Below are 22,200 nucleotides of genomic sequence, written 5' to 3'. Positions count from 1 at the left end.
TCTTTTCAAAGAATCTACCCAGAAAGAAACTTAGAAAGAGTTTTAATAAAATGCTAAACCCAAAGAAAAAGCTGACAATGAATTGAAGATCATCAAGTGAACGTAGAGAACACTTGCAACTGTAGAACGGAACAGTAAGAGTTAAGTCACAGCAAGTATTTAAAAAGGTCCTTATTTGTTTCAGCTCAGAAAATGAGATAAAGGTCACTGCTGCCAGACATGTAATCACAGAATGGTTTGGGGCTGGGAGAGAACTTGATGTTCCATCCAGTTCCAACCCCATTGCCATGGACAAGGACACCTCCCACTAGATCACAGTGCTCAAAGCCCCACCCAAGCTGGCCTGTAACACTTCCAGGGATGGGGCAACTACACCTTCTCTGGGCCATCTGTTTCAGTGCCTCATCACTCTCACAGTAAGGAATTTCTTCCTAACATACAATCTAAACCTCTTTAATATTAATGTCATTATCCCCTGTTTTATCACTACATGTCCTTGTAAAAGTCCCTCTCCAGTTCTCTTGTAGGCTCCCTTTAGGTACTGACAGGCCATCAGAAGATCTCCCCAGAGCCTTCTCTTCTCCAGGCTGAACAATCCCAGTTCTCTCAGCTTTTCCACTTAGGAGAGGTTCTTCAGCCCTCTCATCATCTTAGGGGCCTCCTCTAACTCTCTCCAACAGGTCCATGTCCTTGCTGTGCTGAGGAGCCCAGAGCTGCAGGCAGTTCTGCAGGTGGGGTCTGCAGCAGGCTAGAGGGACTCACTGGTGCAGACTAGAGGGGTAGAATCACCTCCCTGGACAATTTGCTGACTAGCTACTCACTCGTTTCATCACAGCAATAAGAGCAATGAACAGTTCTGCATTTTATTTTTCCTTCTTCCTCATATTTTTATTTCTTTTAAGAATAAACTTGTAATCTTCAACTCATGTGAATTGGAACAAATTCTTTAGATTACTTGGAATGGTGATGATACCTGCACACACTGATTAAGAATCTGGATATACCTGAAAAACTTGCTGGAACTACATTTAGTTTTCTTATTTCTTGCCAGAAAATCTTTGTTTTTACAGGAAAAAAATAAAGTTCCAAAGCTGTTTTCAACATACTACAGGCTGCATCTTGTAAAAAAACCCCGGGATTCAATACAATTCAATCTATTTTTAATGAAAGTAAGATAGGTTTTAGTAAAAGTGCTAATGCTATCAACCCTAAATCTCCATGACTATGAAAGACTCAGAACAACGTATTTTCAAATGCATTTTAGCATTAAAGTAAATATGCATATTCAAACTATGATAAATGCACAATATTAAAGGGGCATTGGAAAAAGCCATAACTAGTGCTAGTGCTGGGAAATGCTCTCATTAACGCAGACACAAAACTGCCTGTTTTAGTCTCTTTCCAAGTAGAGGGAGGGGAGGGGAAGGGAGGGGAGGGGAGGGCCTAATCTGAAATCTAAAGCCTAAATTTAGGTCTGCCTACCTACCTAAACCTGTAACAGAAACGAAGAAGGAAAGGAAGAAGGAAAGGAAGAAGGAAAGGAAGAAGGAAAGGAAGAAGGAAAGGAAGAAGGAAAGGAAGAAGGAAAGGAAGAAGGAAAGGAAGAAGGAAAGGAAGAAGGAAAGGAAGAAGGAAAGGAAGAAGGAAAGGAAGAAGGAAAGGAAGAACAAACAGGGTACTTTCAAGTCCTATCTTTTATCAACATATAACTACTGAGTATATTTTCGTGTAATGTGGCATCCTGTAATTTGGGATTGGAACAATTTTGAACTGGACAGGAAACAACTCTTCATTTTTTTTAAAAGCCCTCAAAAAGTCTTGGTCTGATGGCAGCTTTAAAGAGAATTTGATATGAAATGAGGTAAAAAAAGACACTGGCTCTTGGTCAAGAATTATGACATCTCACTCATTGGCTACTGCAAAATGAACACCTGGCTTCTGCATCTCTTCATTATCAAACACTTCATGATCTGCAGGAAGGATACCAGTTGGCAAAAGAAGAGTATGATACTATGACACTAACTTAGAGCACAAACACTGTGCTTGAGGCAAAATAACGTCCCACAGCGGTGTTTTCAGTGAGATGATAAACAGACAGACTTGAGCAGAAGGTTTTGATGGCAGATCACCAAGAAAGGCAAAGGACACTTGTCCTAAATGAGATTGAGACATGTCTTGGTGTTTACCCACCTTAGATCTCCTTCTTATGTACCTGCTCACTGTGGACTGTCATGTTTTTTTAAAATAAGACTACAGGACTGCATTTGACTTAACATTTACTCTCTGGGCCTAAGGATTTCATACACATCACTGATAATATAACTGTCTCACCTAGCAAAAGGTGTCAGGAGAGTAATTAACATGCCCACCAAGAAGTTCTTCAAATTTTGTTTTCAAGAGCATTAAAAAAATTAATAAAATGCACAGTAAATAGGAAATACTATGATGAATTACAGGTTCACCAGCAGTACTTGTAGAAATTAAGAAATCACAGTGCTTGGGAAACTGTTTATGTTCACACATAATGAAATGGTGAAATACCACTGCTGGTTCACAATAAAAAGACAGATTAAATGACCAACAGCACAGAAAACTCTTATAAACAAAAATTAACATTAGTAGAAAATAGAAGAATTCAGCAAAACCCTCTCCTAAAAGTACAAAGGTACCAAAGAAGCAAAAATACTGTTTCCTGAAACTAATTCAGCTGACCAGAAGACAGACAATGTTACAACAATGAAATATCTACTATTTTGCTGGCAGTGTTCCTGCAAGTATCACCTTAGTGCTTTCAAGCAACAATCTGAGACCTGGATCCTGAAAGGGATTGAGTGAAAAATCAGGGCCTAAACTAATGTGTGAGCTCAGATGTCACTAGGAAAGGGAACAGAGAGTAAAATAAACTTTGCAGCTCTGCGAATAAGTGTGATAATGAGGCATCCATCTCTCAGAGAAAGGGTGTCTGTCAGTAGCACAGTCAAATGAAAAAAATTATCTCTTTCAATGGAATCCTTAATCCTTCCTAGTAATCTGGAAACATCCTTTGGTGAACAGTGCATTGAAGGCCATTAGTCTGTAAATGAAGATACTAACCTTGGACACAACTCTCATCTGTGGCTTAGTGCAGCGGACAGACTACTTTGAAAGCAGCCTTTTGAAAACCAAAGACAACTTAGGAGAATAGCAAAAGCTGCACAGACCAGGTGCTCAGCCTGCTCATATTCAGGGTCTGGCAAAGGCACTGACAAGAACCGCTTAAATTTCCTGCTCTACCCACAAGTTCTCCTGTCTGACCTTGGGCAAGGCAGTCATCCCTTCAATGCCTCATTTCTTTCTGAAACAGCAGCAATGTCTCATAGCACTGTTATGAAAATAAATACAATTATGCAAACAGATCCCAAATGAACCATGCATCTATCACAGGAAAACAGACAAATGAGCATGCACAGGAGTGCTAAAGTTATTATAAACACCCTGAAGTTAAGAACAACATTACTGACATGTCTTGGTAAAGACTCCATTTCTCCTGTGCAATTCATCCTATTCTTAAATAATTTCACAGTATTTCAAGCTCACATTTGAATATGATCAAGCTGTAGGGAATAACCTGCCAGCAGACAAATAAGCAAACTTATGGTAGTTCTCTGACTCTTAATTTTCATACATCCATGGAAAATGTTTTGTGGAAATGATTATTATATGCCATGTCCTGTCATTATTTCAAACAGAAAACTGCAAAGCCTGCAGTGCATTACAAAGAACAGTGTAAGAACCTCTACTCAGAACTGTACTTGGTTTGCTCAGGACTTGTTAGCAAATTCCAAACACATAAAAGGACATGCACATGAATTAAAAAAAGCCAAGTCAGATCTTTAGATAAGGATTTGAAAAGCACTCCAGATGCATGCTTCATTTTGCAGACAGGCAAAACCATAATTCAGAATGAGCCAATACATCACAGGCAAACAATTATGGATAGGAAAGCTCTGAAACAGTCTGATCCAAGTCCATGAAGCTCAAGACAGGTCTACTACATTATTGTGCAAAACATTATGGCATTTCTTGGTTTTCAGTCATAGTTGGAATGTGTAGGCACTAGGAATGAATTTTAGATTAAATTAAACGTCAAGTTTCAACAGAAATTTGTTTTGCATTTGGACTTAAAAAGTCTGATTGACAGGGAGGCCTGGAATTTCTGCTTAATCCAAACTTGTTTGCCTAAACTTTCAAGATCATTAGAAATAAAAGGAAAGAAACAAGTCTTAGAAAATATAGCCTCCTATTTTAATAGCCTTTAAATTTTGTCTAAAAATACATATTAAAACTTCATCCTGTATATCCTTACTTGAGTGGACAATTGCACTGATGTAAGATTTTTTTTAAGTATTTTACTCTCTAATTCTGTAGAACACATAAAAGAAACAACAACATCAAAAATCTTAATTCCACACCACTACATGAAAGAAAGAAAACCAGAATTAGGACAGGATAACAGAGTGCTATTGATGCACAGACATAGTAATTGAAAAATACCTGCTCTGTGAATTCAAAAGCAAATATGTCTCTTTTGTATGACTACAAAATTACAATAATTCAATAAATTCAAGACTGAGATAGAGACATATAAAGACAGAAAATAAGAATAGCTCGAGTTCACTCTCCTAGGAAAAACAAAGATGACCCTACCTTAAATAATTCAAACTCCTTCTTTGGCATCAACAGCTATCAATCCACAAAGGATATTTGCAATTAAAATAAATACATACGCATCCATTAGGATTCAGGTTACCACCTTTAAGCATATAAACAGCAAAACCCCAAACTTAAAGTAAAACATTTTGCTATGTCTTTATCACCTTTATTCTCAAGTTGGACTATATGAAATACAGAAATCACACTCAGCCTGTACAGGAAATGTAAATGATTTTTGATGTATCAGTGGAACATGCAACTATCTTAGCCTTGTGAATCTCCTCCTCCTCCACATGCACACATTCACACTTCAAAGGAAAATTTTGCTCCCAACAGGAGACAGTACCTGGATGGTGCGGGTATACACAGGCTCTGGCCACCCCTGACCACCTTCTTGATTCCTCAGAGGGTCCAAAATGTTGTTTGGCACAAAGCCTGTGCTGCCACTCTTGTTCTGAACCTTCCACCACTGCTTTCTGTCATCCAGAATCTGAAATAAATTGGTAAATTAATTACATATTTTTTCTGACTTTCCTCCTGCCAGCACTCCGGATGTGCATAATTTCAAGAGAAAGGCATAACTTTGCTGCGTTCTGTGACTGCCAACAGATCTTACAGAGATATGTCCCTAAGAAATCACTGTAGCTTCCTTGATTATCATCATCATTAATTCTACTTGGTTGAACTGCACTTTTCAAAACAGGGCTCTCAAGAAAGCATATGGAAGAGAAGTGTGTAATGGAGCTTTGTAAACTCAGATGTGCTGGATCAGACAGGGGAATTAAAACCAAGTACTTGCAAAGAGAGGCTGGCATCTCTACAATCTATATGCTGTTGACAAAGGGAATAAGTAATTACCAATAACCCAAGTAAAAGGGCATTGTTCTGGCAAAGTACAAATTTGGAGAGACAGCACTTCTGAATAAACAGGGAACTGAAGCAGGATGGCCAGGAACAGCCAGGAATCTGACTACCTGCTGTACAATCTCCTACAGAACATTTTCTCTCTTTGTTGCTCCTTTCCTTCCAAAGCTATCTTGCTTTCAAGGTATCAGCTCCTCCAGGAAAGGACAGTCTGGCACTATACCCAGTGTGTGTACACAGATAGTGTTTGCTAGAACCAGTTATTTAAATGCTATTAATTGTTTAACAGCAACACCAGAGAAGATGGAAAAAACCAGACAAATATATTTCTAGCATGGATCCCTACAGCACCCTTCTTAAGTCTGCAAAAATGAGGCAAAACCAAATTAACTGAATTTTCCATATTGAGGGAGATAAATCAAGCATGTTGAAGCAAACATTGTGGACAGCCACACTGTCCACAGGAAAGGTACTCTCAGCTTTGAGTAGTACCAGAAATTTTTGTGTTCTCTTTGCAAACAAAATTACCTCTACAATCTCCTCTTTCATGACAGAAAGCTCACTGTTGTTTCTTGCCATAAATTCATACTTGCATTTGGCATATTTCTTGCTCTGTGCTTTATTGTGCGCTTCATAGTTTCTGCAAAGCAAAGATCAGACTATTGTTCAGTGAGACATTCAAGCAAATAAAAACACAAATGCCCTCTTCCAACAAGCAGCAAAACATTTAAAAACCCCCTTCCTCTTAGCCATAACATGATGCTCCTGTAGAACTACCTATTTGTAATACACTGACTTAAGTGCCAAAAAAAGAAATCAAAAATAAATAAAACTAAAGAAAGAGGTGGTTAAACTACAAAGGTTACCAGTTCTTGAGGTCTGTATCAGCTCACTGCTTGCACAATGTATGATTAGTAGGTGCCATTGTTTTAAAATAAACATGTACACTATATTTAGTTTGTTTTCCCATAGAAGGTTAAACGATCATTTGCCATATAAACAAATGACTACATTTACTATATAATTGATAGCTTGTGCTTTGTATGAAATTGTATTTCTAGTGTTCATCATAAATTGCTTCGAATCTTACCATCAACACTAGTGGACTTAAACGCTAAAAAACACTCACCTCCTGTAGATCAGTTTTCTTAACTGACCATAAGATACCTTCAACTCTAACAATCTCAGGTTACTTCATCAATTAAAAATATGAAAGAATTTCTTGGCAGTTAGAAACAGGGTTAATGGCAGAACGAGGCATACCACCATTTAGCTCTGTGTCTTTCTGTTTCCATGAGGAAAGATCTGTTCAAAATGCCTTTGGTTAAGAACCTAGCAGGTTTATTTTGATGTAGCACCTCCTCAAGTTGAGAGGTCCCCAGTCCATTCACAAGAGATCCAAAAAGTACCCCAGTAACATTATTCACTTATTGCAAATGACACTCAACAACATAAACCCATACCAGACAGTAAACCAACCAAATAAATATGTCCGAACAGCCAATGAAAACATGCAGTAATCAATGCCTGAAATGCTGCACACATCGCAGAACAGGGATACAAGTGCAGAGGGTTGCTGTGGGTCCCCCAGGTGTGCCTAAGCAATCCAGCAGTTACCTGGCTATTGCATGGCTGTGGAGAACTGTCTCAGTTGATTTGAAGAGCAGAACCAAGGAAGAGTCATATTTAGATTGAAAGATTATTTTGAAAGAAAGACAAAACAGTAAAGGTGTTTAAGGAGAGTGAAAAGCAGGGGATGAATCCCAACTTGCAGAACAGTTGTTATGAGGCTGAACAATGTGTGAGTAATCCAATTTTTTCTGCCATCCACCTAAAATTCTTACAATTTTGAACTCCTTTCTTACTATCTCAGCTCTGACAGTGGTTTTACTTTTAAGCTGCCTTTCCAAAATCATTTCAGTACCTGAATGGAACTTATCAATGGGGCAAGACTATTTACAAGAGCATGTAGAGACAGGACACAGGAATGGGTTTAAATTAAAAGAGGACATGTTTACATTACACATGAGATAAAAATTCTTTACTTGTGAGAGTGGTTAGGCACTGAAACAGGTTGCCCAGGAATGCTGTGGATGCCCCATCCCTGGAAGTGTTCAAGGCCAGATTTGGTGGGCCTCTGAGCAACTCAGTCTAGTGGAAGGTCTCCCTGCCTACAGCAGGGGGTTTGGAACTGCATCATCTTCAAGGTTCCTTTCCAACCCAAACCATTCTTTGATTCTATGATTTCAATGACTGTGTCTTCCTACCTTGTCCATACCTAACTATCCTGATTCCTTTAAAAAACATCACTCAGAAAGAATTTTTAAAAATGCCTACATTTCAGTTTTACTCCACTCAACAGCAACATGCCCAGAACATGAGCTAGGCAATGGCTGCATGCTTCTGGAGAGACTCTAATGCTTCAAGCCCATCCTAACGAACCAGTTTATTCTGGGCACAAATATTCTGAACACCTCCCTCCATCTATCCACTCCTGTGATTCCCAACTGCCTATCAAGATAAACCCTAATTTCAGCCCTCTGCTCTCCAGTGCACTCTCCTTGAGAGCCTAGGGGTTTGCATGGTCTTTCAGAGAGCTTTTCTTCAAATGACAGCAAAACTTGCTGAAAATATTTAGTATTCTTTCATCATCATAGTTTCCAAAATTACTAATATCACACTGAAAGTTTAAGATTCTGACAGTTTATTTACATCACCCAAGGTAAGCACTACTTACTGGTGGTCCTGGCATGTTGGAATAAGTTCGGTGTGATTAAAATTTCCATGGACAAGGTTAAACCTACCTGCCCCTCAACAGGTAGTGGGTGGCTTAGTCACTACCTTCAGACTGCTCATTAGGAATGTCAGCTTTGATCAAGTACCCGCAAATAATGGCTGAAAGGGTCAACTTGAATTTCTCACTCCCTTCCCCAAACCCTTTCCTCCTTGTTCACAGATGCTTCAAAATGTAACTTTAAATCAGCTCCCACCAAGCAGGTATTACATGTCTCAAAGGCCGATTAACAAACGGAAGCTTGTGTTGAAAGGACTGTAAGACAGGGACACACTGTGGATGTTTGCATCAGTACTAGCCATCTAGACTCCTTTCTACAATCAGTGGTGAGAAACAGGCATGTTCCATTTCATAGCTTTCAAAAGACTAATTTCACCTTTCATGAACTGCTTCTTAGAAATACCCTTTACCCATCACAAAGGAGGCTTGGATGACTCTTTCAGCTGCAGCCAGATACACTGATACAACAGTTCAATCATTCTCTAAACATGAAGTGGAGGCAACAACATTTACACAGAATACTCTTGCTCTGAAAGGATAAAATGGGTCTTACCTTACATTATAGATAAGAGTAAGGGATTTTTAGAACAAATCATCTCTATTTCAAGCTGACTGGTCCTGAGACAAGAATGCAACAGACAATCAAGTCTGAGGAAACAATTAAGAGGTGACTACTCTGCTGTTGTTGTTATGAAGAGTAAGTCCGAAGTTCAAGAAAAGAATTGAGTCTTCAACCTACACACCACATGGGAATTTGCATGCAGGTTAACAACAGGATCTTTTAGCACACAGTTAAAAACTAAGAGTAAAACTAGGAACTATGCAAGGGTTTTGATTACAATAGTTGTATCATTTATCAGCAATCTGATCCCAAAAACTTAGCTTAAAACTTCTTGTTTGGTACATAAGCCAAAATACTGTTCATATGGCTTATATGGAATATGGTTTGGTGTGAGGGTGCAACTCCAACACTTCTTTACTGATCTACTTCCACAGCTTGTGCTGGTAGAAATTCTCCCCAAAGACAGGGCCAAGGATTGCTGCATTTGATCTTGTCAAGTTATTCAGTTGTAGGCTAAAATGATGGGAGTGAAAGAGGATGTGCAAAAAGACACTGGTTGCTGTGCAAACATTTGAGGGCATTTTCTGTAACATTTGAAAAAGAATGGAAGACACAAGGCTGTTCTGAAAATGGATATGTATATACCAACCCAGAAAATCAAAAGTAGGAGACTACAGACCACATAGTGAGCAGGTAAGCAAATCAAACAATCAATCAAAACCAGGACAGGTGGATCTCAGAGTGGACTTGTCATTATTTGTAGTGCTGAAAAGAGCAAAGAGTATATTTAAACATATGGAGCAAATTAGAACTAAAATTTGAACCCTAACAGGAGGATTCTGTGCTTGCAATTGGGTTGGAATTCCACTGTATCATTTTTGACAAAAGCATCAACTTAACATCATAGATAAACAGGGTAGTTTCACAGAAATTATATGAAAAGAATCTTAATTATACAGCGTAGAGAAGCAAAAGCAGAGTACCCATTGCTAACCAGAATCACTTCCTCAATAGAAATATTGAACTGATCCAGACAGAACCAGAGGTAATTACAGACACCGCCACCCCAAGAGCAGTAAGTCGGGACAGTTTTCCACAGCACCACGTATGCCGTTTATTCAGGTTACCTATCTACATGCCGGGTAACAGTTTGCTTAAAGGCAGCAACAGCCGCCCCCTGGTCCAGCAGAGGCCCTCTTTTGTAAACTGTGTTACTGAATGCATACCCATCCGACGGAGGGTAGTCAGGAACACCGGGAGGCTGCAAGACAAAAGAGAAACAAAGCCACAAAGTGGATTAGTGTCATCAGCGGCACCACCTACTCACTTAATCCAGCACCCCTAGGGTCCCTGTCAGCATTCCCGCATCCTCAGGTGCCCGTGGTTCTGCCATGAAAAGTTAATAACTTCTGCATTTCAAATACATAAACATGGAGATCAAAAGAATAAGAATAAAAGAATTTCTATCCTGTGTCATCCTACTGCATTAATATTGCAGTGGATAGTCTTTAGAAAAACAGTTCTTTGGGGCAAGGTCCATGTCATCTCTCAGATATCACTACAGCAACATAACTTACAAACAATGGGTGAACGGCATTAAAATGAGCTGCACTGCAAAACTGCTTTTTGTTCTAGGGGTACACTCGAAGCCAGAAATCTCTAGCTAGCCAACTATGTCTGTATAAGAAATAAAGCCTCACAAGGAAAATTACCTCTACTGCGGGATCATAATATGAAGCGGCTCATTTATGTCACACCCTTTCACTGAACATGATTATAGTCAATGAAGAAATGCAAAAGGGAGGGTACTGACTGGTATAATTAAGGAATTTAATTAAGGAAAATCATTACAATTTATCACAAGGACATACATAGGAAGATTCAAGCCTTTAGGAGATTCTTTCAAAAAACCCACTCTAAATCCACCAATGATGCTCTACTTCTAAGTAAGAAATATTTTAATCACCATTCCTCCAAACAAAAACAAGCAAAACAGTTAATTTCTAGACATTATGATATTGAAATTGCTCATTCTGTATCTTTTCCTTATACCACCATCCAGTTGCCCAAGTTAGAATGGCAGAGATTCATGAGCAGTTGTCAAATCTCTAAGCCTACTTTGTTGGGGTTTTTTGCTTTCTTGTGGGTTACTATTTGGTTTTCATTTTTTCTCTGTGTGGCTACAAGAAAAACCTATCTCCAAGTATCTGACCTGGCACTCAGAGACACTTGCTTAGGGGACTGAGGGTTTAGGAAAAGAAATTAAAACCAAACAAAACTCCCCACACCACAGAATATTCTTTGAAACTGTGTTATTAAGACCTCTTCGAAAAAGAATCGCAAGTGTCATCTAGCATATACCTTACATCACAAGACACCCTGGAAGCAGGAGTTCATTTTACTTCACACACAATTTGCACTGCCTTAGCCTCACTGGACTCTCTGATGATTGTTTCACCATTTGAAGTCCTCATTGCTGAACTGACTCCACCTTGAAATCCCTCTGATGGGAGTTGCACGTGTGACTAGATCTTATGATTCAGGGATAGAAAAGAAAAAATATTCTCATGAGAAGGAACCTCCAATGTACTTTTCTTGGTGCCAGAGCAACCCCTGCCTATCAGGCAGGACAGCACCATGCACCCCCTTCTCTACTGCCAGCACAGCGCAGCTCTCCACAGGCAAACGTGGTCCTTGGGAGATCAATGACACACTGAGACACAGGGCCAATTAGTGGCAAGAGATGAAAACTTAAATTCTCATCATATTTTTCCATCACTCTTCATTAAACAAGCTGTTATGTCAGACTTAAGAAAGAATAATTATTCTGGTATCACCCACTCCAGGGTGGCCTTTTTGCTACAGATAAGTAGTATTTTGCGCTCATGCAGCTTTTCCCAGCTGAGTACCTACAGCATTTCACAGCTATTAAGCAGCTCAGTGCTCTTCCCCCTAAGGGATGTGCTGAGGAGGCATGGGCACAGGGAGCCAAGGTACCAAGGTTAAAGCACTTGCCCAAGACCTTGGGGGAATCAGTGACAGTCATGAAACTAAGGCCTGACATCCCAGGAGCCAGGCACAAAAACAGCTCCAATGAACCGGGATAGGTAGACATAGATATACAGATATATATTTGTGTGTGTATATGTGTGTCTCTTGAAGGTTAAGACAAAGAGGCTAAGTTGCATAAACAACTACCAATGCAACCAACCTTACCATCAGGAAAAAGAATGAAATCTACCCCCTGAAACACAAGCACCCAAACCGCCTCAATATATTCTCCCCCTTCAATTTTCTTTTAGGTTATTATACATATAAATTAAAATCTTAGAATCAGAGTTCTTTTCTCTGTACTACTGAAAAGGTTTCACTACTATTGTCATAATTACTATTATTATTATTGTTGTTGTATAGGCAGTTAAATGTCACCCTGACATCCGACCCTGTCAGATCTCGGTAGCTCAGCAGGGTCAGCCCCAGGTAGCACTTGGATGGGAGACCTCCTGGGAATACTGGGGGCTGTAGGTTCTAGTCCTAAGGACTTCAATGTCACCATCCAAGCTTGCTCGGCCGTGGCAGATGAACCTGAGGAGCTAAAGGGTGGGGCCAGTTCTGCCCACTCTGTGCCTCACCTAAAAAATCCACTGCACAGGCTTGAAGGACACACCCAAGTGGGTAGAGCCCTTCCCAAATCTTCCTTCACTAAGCCTAGCCATACATATACATACATTATCGTTGTTGTTATCTTTTATTATTGAGCACAATATAAACAAAAAACCACATGGAAATGTAGAGCAGCAGTGAACAATGAGACAGTGTTTGATGAGACTTTCTGGAGAGATGACAGGGGAAGGGGGTGACAGCAATGGCAACACCTACATTTCACATTATTGCACCCATTAACATTACTGAATGCTTTTTCGCTTAACGTGAAGTACTGGCAATAACTTAGTTTTTGGTACATTTCTTCTTGTGTATCTTGTTAGGCATAAAGCCAAACAGTGTTTTAAGCAATCAGATATGTACCATGTTACCCTCCTTTGCTTGGCAGACTTTTTACCAAATTTGTTTATCTTTATAGCTGAGCAGACCTTTTTTTTTACTAACAGAGATTTTCATGAAAACAAAGTTTTACTGTGACTAGGCAGGTTTGATAAATTTTTGCTGGAGAGGCTTTATTGTCTCCAATAAGAGAATTACTCTGCAAGAAAACACCATCCCAAAACAGCCATTAATCATTCCCCCCCAATATTCTTCCAAATGCAACCTTTTTACTGACAGATTAAACCATATATATTTAAAAATTAAGACAAAATTCAGTATTGTTGTACTAAGATGTACTCCAAGTATGGTACTGATGTAGACTGTTCCACAAAAATAGACAAAAAACTATAAAGTGAACCTAGAAAATTCTTAGGTACCCTTCTATATCATAGCTGCTACCAGGGGACCTTGGACTACCTAAGTAACTTTAAACTAAAACCAGCACAGAAAAAGAAATCAAAATTCAAATTATATCTAATGTACACCCCTCCAAAAATTTCTCACAATGAAAAATTTTACATGTTTAAAAAGGCGATAGGGGTTTTTTGTTTATTAGAAAGCAAGAAAATTCACACATATCCTTAAAAATTTGACAAAAATCAAAGTTCATTTTCTGACTAATTCTACTGAAAAAATAGGGATAGAATCTTGGTTGAGGAACAAAGGGGCTGACTAAAAAGCTGATCAGTAAATACTCTCTGGTTTCTCTGAAGGCTTTAGATGGTGGTGCATGGTTCCACTCTCTAAAAAGAACAACCTAACTTTTGCTAAATTTATCACGTTCCTTTGGAAAAAAAGTTGGGTAAGTATTTCATATAATAATTCTCCCAGCCAGCAGTTATGTTTCAGAAGTAGGCCTAAATTACAGTATGGCAGGTATTACTTGTACGTATTGCCCTGATAGCACTTCTGAATACTTACTTGCAATACAGTGAAAGTATTAAGAAATTAATGAAATATTCCATATTTATGAAGAAGCAGTTTAAGCTCAAAATTCCACAAAAAGGGTACTTTATTTCTTTCAGTCTATGTGTCTGTGCATGGAGAGCACATTTGAGAGTACTTTCGTTCAAATATTGCCTGAAGTATATATGATCCAAATCAAAGTGATCTGATAGCAGAGGGCTGGAATCAAACTGAACCTCAGGGGCTTGGACAGTCCTCTGAAGTACAAGGAGAGCAGTGGGCAAAAGCCTTAAATTTCTCCTAATAGTAATTTTGGTGGCTGAACGGGTATTTGGTTTCATACAACTTTAATGTAAGAGCAAAGAGCTTGCACTGATGTGGCAGATGCCAGAAAATGGTTACTACAACAGTATCAATGAGGATTTTCCTGAGGAAGGAAGCAGTTGGTATTGACTTCAGCTAATTTGCAGAACACTGTCACAGGTAACCTACCTCAGCAGATATTCTTTTCATCTCTTGCTTTCGCTGTTGCTCTGCAACATTTGCCACAGACTCAGCCAAATGATTGAGTTCTTGCTCCTTTGGAGCTCCCATGAAGTTCAGTAAAGGAGGCTCCCAACCATTTCGGAAACGGGGGACATACGGTGGAATAAAATGGTCTTTGGGCCAATCGGCTCTGTATGAAAAGTAAATTAAGTATCTGTATCAAGGGCTATACAAATACTGATTTAATAGGTTACTAAAAATTAAAATGCTTTAGAATCTTTATTAGCATACAGGAGAGGCTAGGATTATAGTACAGGCAGAGTTGTGTTAGAACACAGAAAATCAGCAGAAAACATTTATTCACCACAACTACCCTCCCTGCAGAAAGAAACTGCACCTGCCGTAAGGACACGTGTTGTGGTTTGACCACAGTACTAAAACAAAACAAACTTCTACCTTGTACCAAAGGATTGGCAATAGAAGAATCAATCAAAACAAATCTGGGATTTGTTTTAATAGTGAAAAGGAAAAAAATATTGCTATGGTTTGTTTTTGTGCGAAAGCACCAGTCAAAAGACTTTAAAGAAACAGCCAGCTCTGTAAGAACACCTGAAAGCATGTGTTAAGCATGAAAGCTCAGGGGGCCTAGCTACACCTAAACCAAAAAGTTAAATAGCTTTTACTGACAAAAAACCCTCACCCAACTCTACATGCTCCAAGACACAGGAATTATCATCACATTTGCTATTTCATAGTCCAGACTGATCTTTATAAAATACTGTACTACTTTTCAGAGTTCTATTAGCATTCTGTGTTGTAACATAAAATACCCAAATTAATGCTTTCATGCTCTGCTTCTGCACTACACTTAACACTCCATCTTGCAATATAAATTAATGTGTCTTCACAATGGAAGCATGAATGGGAATGTACATTAGTCTTTTAATAGGCTCATTGATGACACTGCTCAAAATTAAGGGACAAATGCTGCCAGTGTCACGAGCAGTCAGCAATTCCTAGCTGGTTAGCAGGCCCGAGCTAGGTCAGTTACCCCTGAGTTTTATCATTCAACTCTGCTGCTACATCCCACCTCGGTGTACCTCTGGCTGCTGAGATCAGTCAGAGCATCAATTCTAATCTGCACAGGTCAACCAACTACATTCTAAGTGCTTCATTCTTCACTACCCAACATGAGCTATTTCTCTTTCCATTAACCTTCTTTTAAGAATGGACTAAATGCATGGATGAGGGTAGTTCCCAAGACAAGGAGCTCATTATTTTAGCCAGTGATTCATTTTCCCTGCACGGGGCTCCAGTGCTATGAGGCAATTTCCCCTGCCAGTACCCCACAGGCTGCTATGAATCTGGCAGAGGTTGAAGCAAGCAAAGGCAAGTGAATGGTGCTTTGCTGGGATAAGCTCTCTGGATATCACAAGCAGCTGCACTTCCTGTCTCCAGCTCATTTTGTAGCAGCAGGCTGAATAATAGGCCTAAAGGACAAATTTGGACGTTCCTGATCGTGCAACAGAGTGAAATCAAGGGAGAGACCTGTGCATCACTGTCCCTACTCTGATGATCTTTGTCGCTTCATGCTCTTGGGCTTTCCATGATGCTTTTCTTACCAGCAAAACACTCATCAGTTTTTAATTAGCCAATTAATTTTTTAATGCATCTGGGAGCCATTTATGTTCCAATTTGAGACCTAAGAGCAAGGATAAATAAACACAAAATCCATGATACATTACCAGCCCAAAAGATTGCATACTTTATCATCATCAAATGTATTTATCTACCACAGATTACAAAGTCAAAATGTTCTTTGCTAATATTTTTCTTTTGCATGTCCATTTCACTTGATTTCAAACTGTATACTTACCTCACAATCAACAAATGCATAAAGATGTTAACTTTCAGCTAAGTCTAAATGTAACATATGCACATGTAGCACAGTTGAGTCAATAAATATTGTTTCAAAATTATAAATGGTTTTTATAGCATTGATAGACTTTTAAAGAAGATATTGTAAATTTTTAATAATTATTGGAAATTGAATAGACATCTGTATGCTCTTCTTTAATGTTTCGGCACCTTTCTATTGCACTTTCTTCAAACTCATTTTTAATGAAGACCAGACAGATGGGGTTGGAAAAATAACTACGAAAAACAGCTGGAAAAATGCGAGGAACAGTTCAGAAAAAAATGACTGCAAAAGGTTTTGTCAAGAGATTCAGGATATCACAGATTAAAAAAATCCCAAAACAAACAACAGTCCACACTTTCTCTTCCTCGAAATACCAAATCCCAATTAGACTAAAAAGTTCCTTTCCAAAAACTTCAAAGAACAGTTCTTATGAGTCCAAAGCCTAATAAAATATATTGAATTTACTGAGGGCTGGATAATCTGCTTAAGACCACATCAATAAATTTGATTTTAGAGATCTTCTTGAAACGTGCAAAGACTCATCCTCACCTGGCTTTGGTCCATGTGTCACCCAATGACATCCATAACTGTCCTTCCTCACTGGTGACAGTGTATCGCAGGAAGTCTATAGTATCTTTTGTTAAGAGGGGGCTGAGTACTGTACCAGCAAGCTCTGGGCCTCCTGTTGTCTGTACCACCTAAATCCAAGGATTAAAAGAATACAAACAGCATACATACTGTCAGTATGGAAGTTACTGTGAATATACGGTACCTACAGTGCTGCCAATGTGTCTTAATGTCCTACAGAAGAACAAAACTATTCACTGCTGAACAACTGCTGTTCTGGTCACCAACCATTTTTTATTTAGACCCATGTTTAGCAATGTTATTTTTGCTTTACTGATCAAAGCCACACATAATTCCATTAAACAAACATATGGCCATGCTTTCAATTCTTCATTATCTAGAAGATCTCAGGTTTTTTTATTGTTAATTAAAAATTATAATGACAAAGCATAACACAAAGCTAAAGATATTTAAAAAATTATATTTAATAGGCATATATGCATAAAAAGGTATAAATTATTTTCTAAAGAAAACTTCATACTGAGATATACACATTTCTTATTAGTTATTGTCCACTTGTTATCCTTGAAAAGGTTACAGAGGATACAAGAGTTCTGAAGGAAAACACTGAGAAAATTGTAAAAGCTTACCATATGTAGTGGGGTAAAGAGAAAATGGACCAGATCAGCTGCACTAGGATTCTGGATATGGAACTTCAACTTAGCCTGAAGGAATGGAAAAATGACAAATTTTAAGAAATATTTAACTATTATGATCATAAATACTTTAAATAAGAATGGCCATTCTGGTCAGTCCACAGCTCCTAAACCCAGAGTTTTATCTGCAACATCCACCAAGCCCAAGTGCACATTCCTCCAATTGCTTTTGAATCCATGCATATTGTAGCAACTATTGTACAAAACAAGAAGTTCCACAACTGAATTACATGCTTTGTGAAGCAGCATCTCGTCTGGAAATTTGACACCTCTTACTTTCATTAGCATTCTGTAAATTCTTTTCCAAATAAAAACTAAGCTGCCCTTCTCTACTCACATTTTCCAGCAATGCTCATAACCATTTACAGATTTAGTACATTCTTCCTCAGCTTGGTCTTTTCCAAGCTAAACTAATTCCTTTGAGCTTTCCTGTCCTCCCTGAAACTTCTTCAATTTTGCCAGACTGGCAACAAAATAAAGTCCTGAACATAATGGCATATTGATGTTCTTTATTCATTAATTTTCAGTTGTCTTCTTTTCCCTGATGTTTGTTAACATTTGCTTGGTTGTTTGCATTGAACACAGATTACTTTCTCCCAGGAATCTCTATTAGATCAGCATTTTGTTCTCATTTGTTTTATATATGAGATTTTTCCTCACCTGCCCACGACTATCATGTCTATCAATACTGAATTTCATCTATCACTTTTTCTCTTATTATGAGGTATTTCTACATTTGCAGACTTTGCTCGCCATTTGTCCGAACACCTGTAAATATGTGGGACAGTCATAGCCTCGGGAGAGGCATGTGTGGGACACCACTGCTAATTTACTACACTTTGAGAACTGGTATTTTAGTCCTATAATTTGTTTTCTATTTCATTAAACAAGCATCTAAGAAGCTACAGGTATCTAAAAAGCTACATTCAACCTCACAGTAGCTCAGTTTCTTTAGAAACTGTGCAACATTGCTGGATGTGTCTTGGAAAACCTAAGAAATAAGATCAAAGGAGAGGTGGATCTGAAGACATTATTATGTTTTGCAAGATGTATGTTTGCTTCTTCCTCAAGTTAATATACATTCCTACGAACTGCACCCCTTGTGCAGGTACCTCAAGGATATCTGGTTGCCTCAGATCCTTGAAACGGCTTTAAAGATTATCAGCATTACCTTAACCACTTTCATTCCTCTGGAAGAAACACAGTTTGAAAGAGGTTATGTAACATACTGTGTGGTATGCTGATATAGTTTTTGGAATAGACGGGTGAGTGGTGTCCATTCAAAGAGGGTTTCTATCCATCGGCCTTTAACTTGCCATTTGGATTTGCTGTTCTTTAACCCGTTACCAGTTCTTCAATTCGCAACTGAAAATCTCTTGTGCCCTAACAGTAAAAAATAGTTTTCAAAAACATACTATACTATCAAAGCTTTTCAAAAAACCCAACAATATTACATAAAAATTTGAGAAAAAAATATTAAAAGTCACTGATACAGCTTCTTGGAGGATTTATTGGCCTTTCAGGCTCCAGAGATAAGAAGCATGTCTGAATATGTTTTTAAAAGTTATGGTAGATTTTATTGCATCTTGCCATCTGTTCCTCAAACTGTTTTTGGCTAGCCTTGTTCTGCTTTTATACCTAGCCTACTAGCATGTCCCTCCAAATGAAGGAAGGAGAAGAATGTGTTTTTACTTCTAATAACTTCCTATATATTGTTCTTCAGTCATAACAACTTACTTCCAGTATAGGTTTTTGACAGATGGCAAGCATTTTCTAGAAGCTTTCAGCACAGTTTTAAAAGAGTTTCCATTCTACTGGCAGAGATTTTATACTTCTAGCTACTCTTTTTATTCTTAAACAAAATTCTACATTTTATACAGTTCTCTATGTCTGTCATGAACTGTCAAGAAACAAAACTTTAGGCTTTTCTGGCTCCTGCAATAATGCTGAAGCAAAGCACTGTTACAGCAAACTCTTCAAGTGTAACATTAGAACGCAGGTCCCTAGATGCTGCTGAGCACCAAAACAAGAACTGCTTTCCCCACAGAACACAAAGGCTCAAGGATGTACAGATTGTTCTTGGGTGAAAAACTATTTTAAATATAGAAAGCAGTAAGTAGAATGTCAATAAACAAACCTTACAAGTACTGTTGATGAGATAACCCTGTTCCAAGACATCCAGTCCCCCTCTAAACAGCAACCATTTAAAGTCAGAATCACAGCACTTGATGCAAGGATTTTTTTAAAAAAACAGACATTCCTAATGTTTCTAAATATCTCTTACAGACCAGCAATCAGAATTCATTCCCTAAGAGGAACTAAAAAAGCTGTTTTGATTCAGTGAATACAAGAGTATTTTCCCTGTTGGCATAGCTTCCCCAGCAATTGGAAGGGACAGTATCTGACAGTAAATGCTTTGAGGGTGTTCTACTTGCTGCCTCCCTTGAATAAGAGATTCCCACTTGCAGAAGAGGAGATGCCAGGGAAGGCTCTTGAATTAGCATCTCTTACTGAGCACCTACAAAGCAACAGCAATTTGTTGCATGGAACATTCTGAGCCCAGAAGGTTCTGTGGTAATGATGGCAACAAGAACAGAGTCTGATGGGCATAGCTGAATAAAACTAAATGAAAGCCACAGCTGGTGATGCTGGCAAGCACACAACAGAGTTGTGATACCAAGAGATGTTCCTAGAAATTCTTTTATGATTCAAACTCAAATTTCCCAAGTAAAAGGCTTTAAAGAACCAGGAAAAGAAGAAACTCAACAATGCTGAAAAAGAAATATGCTCATCTAGTCACTCTGTAGAGAATTTGAGGACTAGCACTCCAAAGCTCAAAGGCCAACCTACGCCAGAGATGGTCAGCCCTGGTCTTCCCTCAGATCAGCCTTGGATGGAGAGGGAAAAGTAGAAAGGCTAAGGTTAGCCAAGTATCAGCTGAGCTATCTTCCCCTGTGTCAGCTAAGGAACAAACAAGATTACATTTCCAGGTATATTAGCAGTCCTGAAGAAAATACTTGTGGGGTTGCTTCTTCTGAAAGAGCAGTAGAGACCAAGACAGTGCAGATCCAGGCTCACCATTCCCTGGATGGCATAACCACCTCTGCACAGCAGCTGTAGAGCATTTAAGTCCCCAGAAGGTTTCTCTCCATGGTCGAGGCAACAGGAAGGTTAGGCAGAAGGCAGAAAACTTTACTAATGTGCTCCCAAAACAATATAACCTTTTGCAGCTGCCTCAGGGGCATCAAACATAAGCATCCACAATCCACACCCTCTGGAACAGCAGAAACCTCCAAGAAAATTTAAAAGTAACTACAAAGCAAATCCATCACATTACTGATTCTTCCTTCTCCTGTTGATCTTTTACCATAATTTGAGTTCTTCACTCCAAACTAGTGAAATAAGCCAGAGGAAAACCAATGAAGCAAAACTAACACTCAAATTAATTTGCAGAGGCAGGGAAACCAAAGATCAAGTTATATTTAATATCAGCTATCCTATGAAAAAACTGATCACATACCAAAAGATTGAAGCCATGCTTGAATTTTTGGAAGCAGTCAACAAATTCATCTGGAGGTGGTGGCTTTGCACGAAGAGTAAGAACTCCCTCTGGGGAACAAAAGACTTTTATATATCCATTTATACATAAATAACTTCTATAGATATTCCAGATACAGTAAACACATAAATACATAATAAATTTACCAACTTACAGAATTTTGTAAATATAGAACCAAGGCAGTGAGCATATTCTGTGGTCACACCTTTATTTAGTCACTCCCCACTGCCTTCAAGCAAATAGTTTCTACAGGTTTTTGTCTAAGAATATATTCCATAGGAATTTATTTGCTTGAAGTAAAAAAAATTACTACACTGATAAAAAAACAATATAAAGACACATTTGCAATGATCCTTAGAGAAACACAACTGTGTCCAGTAAGAACTCCTACCTCCAGGACCTTTCTTTTTACTTTTTTTAGTTTTCTTCCTCTTCGAAAGTTCAGCAAATGCTTCAGCAGCTTTTTGAAGTTTGGTAACAAAATACTCTATGTCATCCAAAATATGGTTTAGAATTTGCTGTGGGAGAAAAGAAAAGCAACTGTTTCTCTACAGAATATATAGAATATATATGAAATGTCCAGTTTCTCAGACACCAGATTCCTTGGAAAACTTCATGCTAGAACATTGCATATTAATTCATTGTGCTCTTAACTTTACACACCTGTAAAGCATTTTGAATCTTATTTTTTTTAAAACTTAAGGCCACTGGATGTTTTTAAAACATGAGCAACAACATTATGTTCAGACTGCAATTATACAATTTGTTCAAGTATTACATTTTCTCTCACAGCACATGAAAAAATTCTAATTATTTGAATGGATAGCATTTTCCTAAAGTGTGTAACTTCATGATCTCCCTTAGTTCTAAGTATTAAGCTATTTGGTGAAGTTTTCTACAAGTTAAGCTACTTGTAGATAAGTGCTCTTTTAAGAATTATTTCAAAGAGCAAGTGGGGGAGAATGAATGAACTCTTGGGGAAAATACATAGACACAAATCCAGCAGGCCCCGACATGCTTTTCTGGAGACCCTCTGATGTTGCTGAGGGCAACTGCAGACTGAAAAGTAGAAAGTTACACCTGAAAAAC

At 38.4% G+C, this 22,200-nt stretch overlaps 1 protein-coding gene across 7 annotated transcripts in view; it reads right to left on the bottom strand.

Annotated features, from left to right (window-relative positions):
• Window positions 1-22,200, bottom strand: part of EPS8 (EGFR pathway substrate 8, signaling adaptor) — a 143,552-nt gene that overhangs the window by 13,903 nt on the left and 107,449 nt on the right. For 6 of the 7 annotated variants that reach the window (XM_071551386.1, XM_071551380.1, XM_071551385.1 and 3 more), the window contains 8 exons: window positions 21,503-21,629; window positions 21,073-21,161; window positions 17,487-17,561; window positions 16,819-16,967; window positions 14,355-14,538; window positions 10,040-10,173; window positions 6,085-6,196; window positions 5,039-5,182 (listed from right to left, as the gene is read on the bottom strand). In XM_071551386.1, the coding sequence (XP_071407487.1) occupies window positions 5,039-5,182; window positions 6,085-6,196; window positions 10,040-10,173; window positions 14,355-14,538; window positions 16,819-16,967; window positions 17,487-17,561; window positions 21,073-21,161; window positions 21,503-21,629 (1,014 nt within the window). The remainder of the gene's footprint in view (window positions 1-5,038; window positions 5,183-6,084; window positions 6,197-10,039; window positions 10,174-14,354; window positions 14,539-16,818; window positions 16,968-17,486; window positions 17,562-21,072; window positions 21,162-21,502; window positions 21,630-22,200) is intronic. The other variant, XM_071551388.1, reaches the window with a different exon arrangement.

The sequence above is a fragment of the Pithys albifrons genome, chromosome 3 (genome assembly GCF_047495875.1).
Source record: "Pithys albifrons albifrons isolate INPA30051 chromosome 3, PitAlb_v1, whole genome shotgun sequence".
In the NCBI taxonomy this organism is placed as follows: domain Eukaryota; kingdom Metazoa; phylum Chordata; class Aves; order Passeriformes; family Thamnophilidae; genus Pithys; species Pithys albifrons.
This window is presented reverse-complemented; position numbering and strand designations above follow the sequence as displayed.